Raw genomic sequence first — 15,349 nt, 5'->3', positions numbered from 1 at the left:
TATCTTCTGCAAAATCAGACTGATTTTTCCTTGCCCTTCTCCAGCTGGCATGGAAAGCAATGGAGGTACACTGTGGTTACATTAGATTAAAAAAAAAACAAAAACAAAACCACTTCTTGTGCAATCCGTTTAGTTCTTGCAGCATGCTTGAAACCATCCTTTGCTCTCACAGACAATAGGCCAAGTTTCATTTTGTGTAATACAGGACTCAGCACGGGCCTCTGAGCAGCACTGGCCTCTGAGTGACAGCTGCAATGGTGGGTAGAGCTCAAAAGTCCCCTTTCATTTCCCTTGTCCCTGGGAGGCTCTGGAGAGGCCCCACACCTGCCAACCTGCCTGAAGTGGCAGTGAGCCATCTCCTTTCTGTCTCCTGCTCTCCAGCCAGGCCAACAGGATCCCCATGTGCGGGGGGTGACAGTCCCTCTGGGACTCTGCCCTTCACCTTTGGGACAGGTATGCCCATGGTGCACTACAAAGCCACCACCCTGCAAGTGGAACACCAGCAGCCTGTTTTTCACACTGCCACTTCAGTCTCTGCTGACTTTTGCAAATCCTGAGTGATGCCCCTCAAGTTAGCTGACTTGCTGTGGGACAAAAGAGGAACAGCTAAGGGACAGTTGTTTCCCATGGAGGATGACATGCTGCCCATTTATTAGAGCATGACCTTTAATAGCACCATCCATACACAGGTTTGGATGAAACCAAAGGGTAGAATTATGACAGTAGATTTCTGTGGCCAGGATGTATCCAGCAGAACACCTCACTTGCTAAATGCCCATGTGTCAATTCTCAAATCTGCAGAGGCTAAACAATTCATGATTCAAACTCAGGTCAATAATCTAAAGAAGACAACCTTATAGCAGCGTAAAAGGGCCACGCACCAAAGTCACCCAATTCAGGCTAAGCTTATTGACTCCAGGGAATTAGATTATTTTACTGGCAGAAGCTCCAAAAGGCTTAAATCACAATAACAAAGCAGAGATGTTATTAAGCTCAAAAATCTTAGGCTGATATACAAGGGGTTCAAAATGAAGTTAAAAGAACCTACCCTTGGCCAGGTAAAATAAAGGAATAAGCAGTTTGGGTGAACTGCTGGTCTGTGAGGACAAGGAATAGATGCCATGGACCCAGACAGACTGTGCTAGCTGTCAGACAAAAAAGCTTAAAAAGAGTTGGCTGAGCCCTCCCTCCACAAGAGGTTAAGCAGGAAAATTTTCCAATGATGAAAAATAAGGTATCACCTGCTCCTGTTAGGTTAGCTGTTTGGGGAGAAGCACAGTGTGAAACTCAACATCCACATTCACTAGGCTGAAGTGAGGAGACATGAAGCAAGGACATGGCCCTGCAAAGAGTAAGAGCACAGACAGGAAAGGAATGGGTTTGCCAAGGGCTGCACAGCATACGCCCGGCCCTGGCCGCTCAAGGAAGGTGGACAGAGGCTTAGGAAGCTCCCTCCCCTTAGCTGCCTTCACAGTCAGGGAAGGCAAATAAGCCTCCTCTGGAAGGCAATCTAGAGCACATAAAGGAAGTTCCTACTTTAAATCCCTCTGTAGAGTCTCAAGGAAAATACAAGAAAGCTCCTGCTACCCTTCCTGGTGCTTTTAGTCTTACCCTTGGGGTACCTTAGCAAATTATTCTAAGTATCTAGGTTTCAGTTAACAGAGACAAAATGGACTGAAATTAATCTGATGTGCTCAGAAGTATTTAATATATTTCCTAAATATCAACTTCCCATACATCATAACTTTTCTTACCATCTTGAACCATAGTTTATGCTGAAACATACAACCATTTACCTCTGCATATTTTTAATTTCCTAGGCAAGGGAAAACATGTAGGAAATGGCTGCCACATCTAAAAATATTCCTATTGATGTAATTAAAAGATATGCTTTTAAATTTTGGAATGTTAAAGACACATGTTAGCACAAAGAAAAAAAAAAACCAAAAAAACCTCCCACCATTTGCTCATACCAAAGAAGCACTATCACAGGCAAACCATTTAAGAAACACTGTCCAAGAGCCTGCATTCTGATAGAGCTGGACAACTGCACAGGGTCTAAAAATGCCCCTCAAACACCAGTGTAATCTACAAACACCAGCGAGCCTCCTGTGCTCAGGCATTCAGCTGGCATCTGCAAGTCACATTTAGTCTGGCCTCTCATCATGTGAGGGGCCAGAGCAATCCCCTTACAACTGCTGTGTCTCTTTCATTCATTCATTCATTCATTCCTCCTGCCCACTGGAAGAGGTGGCAGAGTTTCCCTAACAAGTGTTATACTTTCCAATGCAATTCCCAAGGTGCCTGACACCTTGGCATTAAATAATAAACTCCTCATTTACTTCAGTTGCAAAATCCAAGACTTTCCAACTCCCTTCTTTGTTCCGTACCTCCTGAAAGAGGGATTTCTTAGCTGGATTCTCTCACTTCATCCTTCTATGAAATGTGGTATTTATAGCCAATGCCAAAGAAAAGCTTTTTCTAGCATCTCAGTTGGCTGGAAACATAAAGACATATTTTGTCTAACTAGTATGAGCCACTTCCTGATCTCATTTACACCAGCACATATCCAAGTTGGTTAGAGAAATCACACTATGTAAAATCAGTCTCAGAGAGGTCACATTCTGGCTTTGAGTATTCAAATTACATGTCTAAAAGAACAGCTTTATTAAAATAACTAATGACTGTCTCCAGCTTCAAAACCAAAGATAATTTTGGTGAGGAGGGAGTGAATGATAATTTTAAATGGCAATCTAGGTAGACAACACCCGAATTCCCAGGAACCTTCTTATTTGTATATCAAGAAGCCTTGTAATCAAGGGATCTACCTTTAAAAATAAATAATCAGTATTGAGGCCCAGGTCTGTTGGTGGCTTCTCTGTGGCAGCTGCAGCTACAGAATTTCCAAACATACTCTAGATTTTGGAGAGACATTAGCAATAGTTGTATATTTATGGCTAGAAAAGTACCTGAACTACATGCTCACAAAAGATGCCAGCTTAGGGGTTTTTTTGTCACTTTTGGGGCTTGGGGTATTTTACTTCAAGAGGTAAAATGCATCTATGGGGCAAGCAGGGCAATGGAAAAAGCATCCCAATATTGTTGTTCTTCCAGTGATCTGAAGTTAACTTTGTACAACAGCATCCAGGGAGGGAAAGCATCCATCACTGCCAGGCTCCAGTTCTGGACTGGTGTGTAGGTGTGGGAATTAATAGAAGGCAGCATTATAACAGAGGCAGACAGCAGAACCAATGTAGTGAAAATTATTTCTATTTGCACCAGGTAATTCCAACCTAAGAAATTCTGGAAGTCACCATGAGCAAAATCTAGGTTTTAATTTCTATGTTTGGTATAGATGTATCTATATATATATATATATATATAAAATATCCCTTTGAGTACTTCTATTGATTTGATTAGTAAGAAATTGAATTCTTTTGCCCATCCACAGATGTCTGCCCCTCAGCCATACCACATAGTCTAGTCCTGTATTTATTTGAATTTTAGAAGTGAAAAGTACAAGCATTTTTCTGAAACCTTTACACAAAAACAGGGTGAAAGGAAATCACTGGTATTAAAAGATGAAGCAGGATGTCTTACACCAGCCTATTTAACAACTGTTCAAGCTGGAAGATTAGTATTGGGCAAGAATTAGTATCTGTGTGCATGAAAATCTTTCAGATAGTGGAAGTGGCCACTGAGCAAAGTGTTGGGCCAGAGCTGACTCCACCTCTGTGTTTCCCAGTTCTGCAGGCAGGGAGGGCAGCTCTGGGTCTCAACTAACCCTACTTCCCACAGCAAGACTGTGTCCATGTAATATTCCCTGGCTTCTGGCATGGGTACTCTGCATCTGGTCATACATGAACCACTAATGTGCTGAAAGATGAGGAACAATTCTAACTTTATACAGAGATGACCTAAAGCAATATTCACTAGGTCACAGCAAGCAGCCTGCAGTTACTTTACAGCAACACACTATAAAGCACTACGTAAGAGCATCCCAATTAACATCACCCCAGGAGAACAGCTCATCTTGGGACTTGATAATTGCCTCAAGCAGTCCATTGGCTGAAAGAACAGGGATTCTGAGCTCTGCTTCCTTTTGCAGCCCTACCAGGTAAGCCTCATCACTCAAGTAGCAAACAACCCCATAGATAGGAGGAATTTGAACACTTCCCACTCTTCATAAGTGTACCTGAGCTTCTTGTCTGATTCCTTCATATTCCACCCTCATTTTCTTCTGAGCATCCTCATCAACGCTGGGGTCACCTATCCTGCTGAACAACGAAGCAGCTTCCTCCAGCAGCCTTTCCAGCAGGACTGACTGATTTAGGACATCATTCTGCAAAACCTGAGCATGGCTCAGCTGCCACTGCTTCTCCTTTAAGCCAAGCTGCAACTCAATGTCAGGCTCCAAGGTCACCCTCATGTTGTGGATCCATGTGTAAAACTCATTCTGGGCTTTCAGGTACTCGCTCCAGTGCAGCCAGACCCACTCAATGCGGCTGTGGGGAGAGCAAGAGAGAGCACTCAGATGAAATGATGATGGGAGCAGTGGAGACCAACAATTCCAAAAGGCCTTCAAAGCAGTGCACAAGGTTCTCAGCAGTTTTAACTTGCTCTGAATTTGCAGGGTTTGGGTTCACTTCCCAGGTTCTCTCTGCTTTGGGGAGGAAATATTCTGTATAAGGTTCTGACCAAACTCATCATTGTAGACCATGGGGTGGGTGGGCCAGGTTGTGAAGGCAGAGCACTGAGGTCTCACTGATCCTCTCTTCTCACACAGTCCCCAAAATGCTCACAGGACTGGGATTAGCAGGGAATTGCTATCTACAATCCAGCGAGCAGAGAGAAGCTGGAAGCACTTTATGAAAGCACTGGAGGAAACAGCTGCCTCAACACAGCCAAGAGTGTGTTTGTCTTACCTGTGACAATGAGTAATGTATATGGCTGTCTCTTCCCACAAGGCTTTAATGTCTTTCAGTTTAGAGAGCACCTCATGCTTCTTATCCTCACTGATGCTGCGAAGAGCAGCATCTGCCTTCACAAGAATCAAGTCCATTTTCAAGCTGCCTTCTGGTTCCAGGGCACGTATTTTCTGTGAGAAAAACAAATGATACTGAAAGCATGGAAAGAAAACAAGCATAATTGATGAAATGTAAACTTTGTTTTTACCCAGGAATCATGAACTCATAGAATCATTTAGGTTGGAAAAGACCCTCACAATCATTGAGTCCAGTTGTTAACATGGACTCTTAACATGGAAATGTCTCTCTACAGAACAGACAATTAACCCTTCCCACCTAAATCCCTGCTGTAGCTTCTCCTGAAAGGAAAATATGAATGTTTTTTCAGACATGTTTATTCTTAAACATCCTAAAGGACTGAGTTTAACTGCAAACCACACAGCATGTTTGAAAAACATTTAAGTTAGCTACAAAAAACAGAGCATCCTCTATGAAATGCTTGTGGCTCTGTTTCCATTGCTGTCATAAGGTTACAGCACTGTGCTGCCAGCTGCTCTTCCCCACCTGCCAAAGCACAAAGAGGCAACCACCACAGGCTACACTGCAACCTCTCCAGTTTAAGCTATACTATAAGAAATCATGAAGCGTATTAAAAAGGCTTCCTAGTGCAAATAAAAGTTGGCTTAGGAAAGAAGCCAAGAGAAATTAACTAGTGGAATTTTCTGCCTGCTACCCAATTTTGCTTCGACTCTAAATTGCTAAGTTATGAATTGGAGAAAATGTGTATCTTACACAAATAGGAATGCCAGGAACTGAAAGTGGATTCATCTAATTTTAAGTATCCAGAGATGGGAAAATCAGCACAAGTTTTGTACAATTTAACAGATTAATTATCCCCCAATTCAGATGTCAGCTTTCAACATTACTTTATCCAAACTTCTGATACTATCAAATTAGCTTTTCTTGCTGCTCTTCCATAAACTCCTGGCAAACTGCAGACTTTCCAGTTTGAAGAAAAAGGCTTCTACAATGAAAACACCAAGATTTTAAAAATCAGTGATTACTTTTGGTCAAGTTAGGCCTATGGGATTTGATCATGTCAGTTATTGCAAAGGTGAGACAAGTAAAAGGCCTCTGGATCTCCAGACCCACATTCTGGGGAAAGCAAAGCATGTTCTTTTGGCATGTAGGCAGCACACCTGCCTGTGATGTATCAACAGTTGTTTGGAGAAATTATTTACTAAGAAAGGTATGATTAATAGAATCCAGGGAAGCAGGGCAAAGGGCAGGGCAAAGCAAGAAAATACAAGCCACAGCTATCATCCAACAGGTCAAGTGTAAGACTAAAGCTGTATTCTAAGCCTGTTATTTTTCCAGCAATAAGAAGCAAACAAACAGCTGGCAAGAAAGCAGTGGCTGTACAGTCAATTTTCTTTTTCAAATCTGTTTTTTACATTATTTGTCTCATTGGCTGACATTTTTATTAACAAATTAACAGAAAATAAACCACAGGAAGGAAGCATGAAAAAAAACCCTGGCAAGCCAGGTGCAAAAAAAGAACTGAAAACTAAACAGTGGATTTGAGCACAGCCAATAGGGGAAGCAGTGAGCACATCATGAGGATATCTGAGCTGGAGACAGAAGCCAGGCCCAGAAAGGAGGAAGGATGAAGGAGCAGGAGATGGTTAAAGTACACACAGGAAGAAAGAACTTGTTAATCTTTAGAGTGATTAATCTCCATAGTCTGAGTTGAAATAATTTCTTAACATGACTTTTTGCATGTTACAGATCTCCTCTAAAGCCCACAGAAGTAAACAGGCTTCAGCAGTTCAGGCCATATCACATCACCACAAATCTCTAGACCTTATAACTTGTTATCTCTGCCTTGAATGTTGCCCCTTTGCCAAACTATCACTCTTCTACTCGAGTTCCTGTGACTCTTGTGTGTTTCTTGAAACTGTACACAGCATAGTTTCTCAGACAAAAGAAAAGGGTGAAAATAATTTAAGGTCAGAAAAATTAAACTATAGACCAAGGTAAAATGCTTCAGGTTTTTATGACTGACATACAAGTCTAGCCACCATCCATCACTCCATCAGTCTCTATATTATGCCACAGGCAAGATCCATCCTCCAATAAGCCACAGTAAAGGAAAAAGGCTGAAGACATCACTGTAAACTACCTCATCATCCATGTAAGCCTGCACTGTTTTTTGTTAAACTTCAGAATAGGCAGACCAAATATAAGTAGACACATAAAAGGAGAGATTTTGGGATAAGTAACAATGGGAAAGATCTTACCATTTAAATTAAAGAACAGATTACTTGGAATTACAGGTAATAAAAGTATAAAAATAGTTTAAATGTTAGTCATAGAAAGATCACCACTCCCTCCAATGGTACAAATGGGACAAACAGGAGTGTTTCCTTCTCTGGGATTACAAGACCTAGATAACATCTAATGAAACTGAAGTTAATGAATGTGAAATCACTGTAAGAGAGCAGGCACAATCTGTAACAGGATCTCACTGAGAAGAGTTATAAAAGAGATTAAGTAAAACCAGGAAAAAATTGAGAACTTTTACCTTTTCATTGAACAGATCATAAAGGGGATCTGTAAGCCCTGTTATCATCAAGGTTATGGAAAAGGACAAAAGAATTACTTTAAAACAGCCCATTACCAGGACACTGCAATCTTTTTCTATCAGTGACAGTCCTGGAGGGGGTGGAACACTAACATGATCTGATTCTTTTATACTATATGCTGGTTGTCTGCAAATTATTATGGTAATTGCAAGCAGCAACCAAATTGTTCCAGGCTTGAGGAGAGTGTAAACATTTTAACCTGCCAAACCTGCTGCTAGTGTTCCAAATCCATCTGAAAAGCTTGGAAGCCTGTGATAGCAAATTGCCATCCTCTTTTTCTACATCTGTAAACAATTTGCAAATAGAAAATTTAAAAGAATACTGATGTGAATCCATCCACACAGGCCCAATGTTCCAACAAGCAGGGGCAGCTGACAATTTCCTGATGGAAGAGTCCTGAGCTCACAGCAATAACTGCTGTGACAATGGCAGCAGTGAGAGCCACCTCTGAATTCCATTGCTCTTCCCTTACCTCAGTCTCTCTCAGTCTGGCTTCTAGGGCAGATCGAGGTCCTTTGGTGTTGTCATTGATCTTCAGTCTCTCTTGGATGGCCTTCATCCAAGCTTCTGCATTCTCCACGCTGCTGTCAAATTCCTCCTGGAGCTGCTGAGTCATCGCATTTGAAGAAGCTGAAAGGAGAGGAAACAGGGAGGTAAGCAGGTTTGGGGTAAAACCTGAGCAGGAATGAAAGGCAATCCAAAGGAGAAAGGGAGAAAAGCTAATGATGTTGTGTTCCTTTTTGAACAATAATAGCAAAAACTGCTGCAGTATCACAGGTCAGTTGAGCACAGAGAACATATTCACACTGCAGCTTTCCCAAATGAAAATATACCAGGAAACAAAAAGAAGGTGGAGAACTGTGGGAGGCTCCTCTACAGTAAACAGACTTAATTCAAAGCTTTTAAATGAGATTAATTCGGTGTTTGTGTGTATTCCAGATTAGCTACACCAAACACAAACACTTTCTGTATCTTCCCAGAGTCATGTCAGTGTAAAACTCTCCCAATGCCCTTCCAGGCTCATGTACTGAGCACCTGACACCAGACTAATGAAGTACTTTGGCACATGCTTAACTTAGAGGTGCATAAACTGCTGTTACAGAGGTGTTAAAGCTGCTGAGAACAGGATCAGATGCTCAGACACTCAGTTAACTTCTTGTGCTGAGACCATGCAGAGGTTACCTGAATGCACATACAGTGAGTCTGGGATACACAGGCAATGGCAACTGGCCAGCAATTTCCAAGACCAACCACAAACAAGACCTCACAGGGGATTATCAACCCTGGTGGATGTCTTCTTTTGCCATCTCTTTTACTCCACACCAGGCTCCAAGCTTTTAATTTTGCTCTCCCTCTCTCCTGTTGCCCATTCCCAATCAGCAGGAATGTATGATGCTTGGTTGCTCTGTTGATGTCTCTGTTTAGAGCAAAAGCTCTCCACTGCCCAGCCAGCCTCCTTTGTGCTGTACAATAGAGCAGAGCCATCCTAGGCTCACCCCTAGGACTGCTGGACTAAACTCCACTAATAAGGATGAGCTCTAGGTCAGCTCCACTGAAGTGAACAGAACAAGAGCCACTGCCATTAAATTGGTTTGGACCACATCCTGCAACTACTGCCAGCCAAGCAGCCAGTGTTTTGTGGAAAATGAAATATACTTCCTCTTTGTTATTCATCACTGAAAGATTTTTTCAGCACAAAGTTTGAGACCTAATTACTGAACCCAAGTTTGTTGTGCAGAATCCAGTTCCACAGAGCCCCTCAGTTTCCATGAAACAATTCATGTGGAAGTTTTCTGTGTGAGAGGCTGGTGAAGCTGGACCAATGGTGGTTTGCAACCACAACAGCCCTCAGCAGCTCAGTCTTTACAAGGAAGAGCCATCCTTCTGCTCACAAGCAGAAAGCTCCCCACCATCCTGCCAATATTCCTCTCCACGAGGTAAAAGGATTCATGCAATATTAGAGGTCCTTCCCTGCTGCTCCCAGTCAGTTTTCTTCCACATCAGACCAGAGAAAACAAAATGTCAGCATTCACAACAGTCTGAACTGTTGCTTCCCAGCTGTCAGCAGGCTTTCTACTCAACAGGTCCCAGAACAGAACAAAAGAACTGCAGAGCAGCTACTGCACCACCCATGGGGACAGCTGGAGCAGAGGATGGGGTCAGGCCTCCTGTGCAGACCAGCAGAGTTGCATTTGCATGAAAAGAGGGAATTCCTCCCTAAGTGAGACCTGTCAGACAGCACAGAATCTAAGGCTGTAGCGCTCAGAACCTGAGAGTAGCTTTAGAGAGAGTGACCTCACCTTGAAAGGTTTTTAAAAATAAAACAGGATGTACTGGATTTAGCGAGGGTGGTGTGGCATGGGGCAGCTACTCCCTCTCTCAAATATAAAAACATGACAGGATATATAATTAAATCTAAAATCATTGACTTACATCACAACAGTAGTAAAGAGGAAGCCAGCTAATGGAGTAATGTTATTTTCAGTGGATTGCTAGATAGTTGTGTCCTTCTCCAACTGTGACTGGTTCAGAACTGACGTTTCTGAACTACAATAATAGAGCTCTTGGAAAAGAGCATACATCTCATTGCAGTTGAAAAACCAACTCATTTTCACATTAACATTTCTCACTATATCTGGCAGTTGTAGAGGGACTGTCCCCTAAAACTCCCCTTGTTACATACATACATACATACATACATTTCTAAGCAAACAGTTTCTGAATGCTCAAGTATGAGCTATAGTAGTTCCAAATTATGCTATTGTGAAACAAAAACTCACGGTGCCTTTACTGGATAGACCCTGATGAGAAGTGGCATTCATTTCCTAGGAGAGGTTTCTATTCCTGGCAACATCCATATCATATTTAAAATTGGCTTCAGTACTCCAGTCATGGAGTAGCCAATACAGAACATAAAGTTATCCTAGTCCTACTTTTTACAAAATGTTGAGGGCAATCTTACATGGTTAAGAAGCAGTGGAAAACCTACTGTCATCCAACAGGAAGAAAACCCCACTCACACTCTGCCCTCATGCTGCTGCTCTCTGAGCACAAGGAATTTCTGTCAAAACCTCACAGTAACACAGCCTCCCCCAGCCCACACACAGTCAATCCACGTAAGCAGTCAAACAGGAAACCACAAAAAAAGTTATTTCAATATTCAGAACACCGGGTTGCAAAGGAAGAGAAACACTTTGCTACTCCAACTAAAGGCAATAAAACATCATTGATTTTGACCAAGCAATTCCTGTATCTAGTACCACAAAGATGATTAAATTTAGCATGGACTCAATGCCCAGGTGGATTTCATAGTAGTTAGAACCTGCAATATCTGACATGGATTTGGGCTGCCTTTTGACACCCTCTGTCCTCCCTCTGCGCAGGGCAGCCAGATGCTGGCTGAAGCAATCAGCTACAGCACCTGACTTTGGTTCTGGAACCCTTCCCAAGCACTGGTTTATACCTGCAAGGTAAAAGTATGATTTCTGACTTACTCTATGCTTGGGAGGAAGAACAACTGCTTTCTATTTGAGATTTGGCAAGATCTGTAACTCCTCTGCAAATTCTTCTAAAGTTGGGACTAATGATTAGTGGACAAAAGTTAACCATTCAACAGCATTCAGCCCATTTCTGTTGCATCATTGGAACCAGAAGATTGAGCAATACTTCTGGAGATGAAATGAAGCAATACTTCTGGACCCTGATCAGCACAAAAAGGACAAAGGAGAGACATAGTGGCTCCTGGAACAGATCTAAGCTGTGGAGCTGGGCAAAGCCATCATTCACACACCAACCTGCAACAGCAGCAGACCATTAGGGACACCTGTACAGTGGTGCAACAGCCCCTGTCCCAGGCTCAGTCTCTGGCACCCACTGTGCCATGGAAAGGCTTCCCTTAATCACCAGTGAGATCCTCTCAGCAATTTATACAGAATTGTTTTTCTCACAGTTATTTTCAAATGCATCCAGCTGTTCAAAACTGCTTTCCATTTAATGCCACTTGAATCAGTGTATTAATTCATACTGTGGAAAGCACATTCACACTGTAGAAAACACATGGCATCTCTATAGATGTTACTAAATGAGGGCAATAACTATGTGAAAGAAATTCTGGCATAGATAATGAGATGCTGAGAAAAACCAAGTTTTATTTGTCCAGATGCAGTAACAGTTTCCTGGCAGAGGTAACGAAGAGGTGTATTTCAGAGTGTTAAAAAGAACTGACCCAGGACAGCTCCTGCAGTATATCCACAGGTTACAAAAAGCACATTTTAGGAACAGGAAAATGTAAGGCAGGTTACCTGCAGAAACTAATTAATAGTTGAACTTCTCCCACAACACTACTCTTCCTGCTTTCCCTGAATCACCCCTGTGAGCCCCAGAACACAGCTTGGCAGTGTCTGGGTAGGCACACACGTTTCAGTGGCACAGAGGGACGATGCCTCAGCCCTTGCCCAGCTCTGCCAGACCCACTCTGCACTTGCAAAATAACTTTAAAAGTTATTTTGCAATTGCAAAAGTTCTGTGCTGGGCAGACCCCCAGCACAACCAGGGCTTGCTCTGGTTTGTCTGAGGCTCAGTTACATGCACAGGATATCTGCACCTTTGGAAGAGGGAAAGGTGAACACCTGACACAGCCCACCCTTGTCTCAAGCCAGCATCACCCCTCTCCAAGCACAAAACCATTTAGCAAGGAGGGAGGTCAGAGTACTGTAGCCTACCACCTCTTCCCAAACTCCTGGAGAAGGAAGGGACAGCTGGAAGGACGCTGTGGGGGCACACATGCTGTACCCCCAGCTCACCCTCAGGTTGAACACCACAGCATGAATTAATGAGATCCAAAGCAACAGCAAGCTGGGTTTTGCTTTTAAAATCTGCTCCAATTGTGCTGGGGTGGGCTGAAGAGATGCAGAGGCAGCTTTGTTTAGCAGTGGTCTTGGAACCATCTTGCTGAAGGAGCAGATAAATGAATTAGCTGACTGCCCTGCATCATAGCTCTGGGAGCCATGGACATCTCTGGGTTTCCACTGCAGACCCTGACACAGACACAGGCAGAGGTCACCCCTCACAAGACCCATGTGGCACTTGCTGGGCCAAACTCCTCCAAGCAGTTCTTCCTTAAGTACAGCCACTGCAGGAGCCATGCTAGTGCATCTGAGAACTCTTCTGGCACACTGCAAGATTTACTTATTTAATATTTGTAATACACTACTGAGAGCTTTTAAAGTTATTTTGCAAGTGCAGAGTCTTTTTCTTAGGATTGTCCTATTATTTTGCAATGTTTCCTAATGTATACTATTTTCTCTCTGCCAGTCATTCTGGGGGTTCAGTTTTTTGTTGGTTTTTTATTTATTTATTTATTTAAATCTCTTAAAACATTTCTTAAAACCACTCCCATTTAACACATTCTTTTAAACCCTACATTTATAGAACACAGGCTTTAAAATTGTTTCAATATGTCTTGGATTCTTATATTCATGTACTACTTGACTAGCTTCCAGAACCCATTTCTTACAAAAATAAAAGTACAAAAATGCTCCAGGAAAATTCAAACCACTCACCATTAGGGAGACTATTTTCCAATTATTGAAATACTTCAAACTTTTCATAACCTTTTACATTTGGTTCTGGGATTGAATGTGGAAAAAAAAAATTAAAAAGCCCAGTCAACTGTATCAAATTTTAGACAAATGCATGAGTGTGGAAGCAATTTTGGTTCTGGGAATTGTATCTGGGATAATTTAGTAACTTTTCAGCTTCCCTAGATACTATAAAGAGAACTCTGAGGAGGCACAGAGCTGGGAGCTCTGTCTCCTTCAGATGGGAGCAGAGGTCAGGAGCTGGCACAGACCACAGAGCACTGACCCTGGCCTTTCCAAAGCTGAATGTTCTTGGTGTACTCCAGGAGGAGCTACTGTGAATTTTGAACCCAGCCAGCCTTACCAGCCTTCCTGAAAACCTCCAGGACAGCAGCTGCACCCATGCAGAGCCCAGCTAACCTGCCTGAGGAGGTGCAGAAGCTCTCAAGGTTTCAAATAAAAGGTGTAGTTATTTCCAGCATAAGCTTTTAGAGACTCAAAACATAATCCTATCACTTTGGCCATCTTCCAACACAGCCCTCTCCTGTGATACTGGCAGTGAATGTTTATGACAGTCAGCAATTGTTTGTCCTAATTAACAAGCTAGACTATGAATAGGGCTTTTTTGGAATAAACACATCTATAGCCTCATTACAAGCATCCCCTTCAACCAAGGAATGCAACACTGAGTACATACAGCAACCATCCCTATCATAGCCTCTTCCCCTCCCTTACAAAACAATCCACAGGAAACCTATGGCTAATGCAAGGCATTCTGCCACAACATGGTCACACCTGACTATATTCCCTTTGTTACCAAAAAAACTGAAAAGCAGAGACATGTTCTGTGCAGGCTAACTCTCAAAAAAATGCCTGATTTTTCTTCAGCCATTTGTTTTTAATTTCAAACTTTGGTGAGAGCCAGTACAAGTGGGATATCTTTTTGTTTCCTAAGACTGCTGGGGAAAATACATAATTGCAAGGTCTAAAAAGCTATTTCCTTAAAAAGGGGATTGAAATTTTAAAATCGTTTTCTACCCAAATGGAATCATAGCATACAAGTAAGGCAGAATTGGGTCCTGGGGCCATCTTCCCTTCTAGGGAATGATAATCAATAGATCTGATCACAGCATTTTTATTTTTTATTTCGATCTTCAAGTCATTTGGAAGTAAAAATAGTAGGTGAGGACTCTTAATTACAAGTCTCTTCCCATTCCATATACTCCACACACAAATTTCTGCATTTCCAGGTCACTCTAGGAGACAGGTTGGTCTATCATGATTCCATTAGATAAGTAAAATGCAGGGTTTAGTTCTGGTCTACAGCTTTTTATTTTTTTGCCATCAAGGAGACAGAGTATCTGCATTAGACAGCTGTCTGGTTTAGATTTTGCTTTTCTATCCCCACATTATTGAGGTATAAACAATCTTTGGAGCATTTATTTGGTCAGCCCTCCTGAAAGTAAGACTATCCTATCCCTTTTACAGATAACAACTTGGGTTCAAAGACACTTTGTTTCTTGCCTCTGAGCAATAAGGAAATACTTGAAAGGACAAGAACAAAGTCGAAGGTTCTGTTAATAAATGCTGCAGAGGGTGATTTTCAGCCTCTTCTAATCTGTACCACTTCAAGTGTCTCTGCTGAGAAGCAGATATCTTTTTAGTGACTTTAAACTTAATGACAAGAGCTTTCATTTTCCTAGTTACCATTCACAGACACTAGTCTGGGAAATCACAGGTTTAACACCTCTGCTCTACAACTTCAGGAAAGATTCTTCAGGTCCAGGGAATCTGATGGGGAAATTACCCAAAATATATCTGTGGGTTTACCAGCAATCTACATCTTGAGCAGCTGGGGACAAGTTCTCAAGTAGGTTTGGTTTCAACTTTTGTCAACTCCCTAAGTTTACCATCAGTCAGCCAACAAAAAGCCCTGCAAGCCAACAGCATTAGTTTCACAGTCCCTTGAGACTAGAATTTATGTATTCAGTTATCTCTCACTTGTCCTCCACAGGACTGTATGATCCCTCAGTACTGGGCACCACTCACAGCCCTGACACACTGATAATAAACCCTTCTGGTACCTGCCCCTTGGCTAGAGATCAGTGAACAGTTCAGAGTGAATATTGTATCTGATAAATCATTCCTCTTTTGCTGA

The 15,349-nt window shown here is 42.2% G+C and overlaps 1 protein-coding gene across 4 annotated transcripts in view; it reads right to left on the bottom strand.

Moving 5' to 3' along the window:
- SYNE3 (spectrin repeat containing nuclear envelope family member 3) overlaps positions 1 to 15,349 on the bottom strand; it is a 65,474-nt gene that overhangs the window by 36,091 nt on the left and 14,034 nt on the right. For all 4 annotated transcript variants that reach the window (XM_039712612.1, XM_039712610.1, XM_039712609.1 and 1 more), the window contains exons 2-4: positions 8,085 to 8,242; positions 4,926 to 5,098; positions 4,196 to 4,505 (exon numbers count right to left, since the gene is read on the bottom strand). In XM_039712612.1, coding sequence (XP_039568546.1) covers positions 4,196 to 4,505; positions 4,926 to 5,098; positions 8,085 to 8,228 — 627 coding nt within the window. In that variant the 5' untranslated portion in view covers positions 8,229 to 8,242. The remainder of the gene's footprint in view (positions 1 to 4,195; positions 4,506 to 4,925; positions 5,099 to 8,084; positions 8,243 to 15,349) is intronic.

This window comes from Passer montanus, unplaced genomic scaffold, assembly GCF_014805655.1.
Source record: "Passer montanus isolate IOZ18808 unplaced genomic scaffold, ASM1480565v1 scaffold27, whole genome shotgun sequence".
Classification (NCBI taxonomy): Eukaryota; Metazoa; Chordata; class Aves; order Passeriformes; family Passeridae; genus Passer; species Passer montanus.
This window is presented reverse-complemented; position numbering and strand designations above follow the sequence as displayed.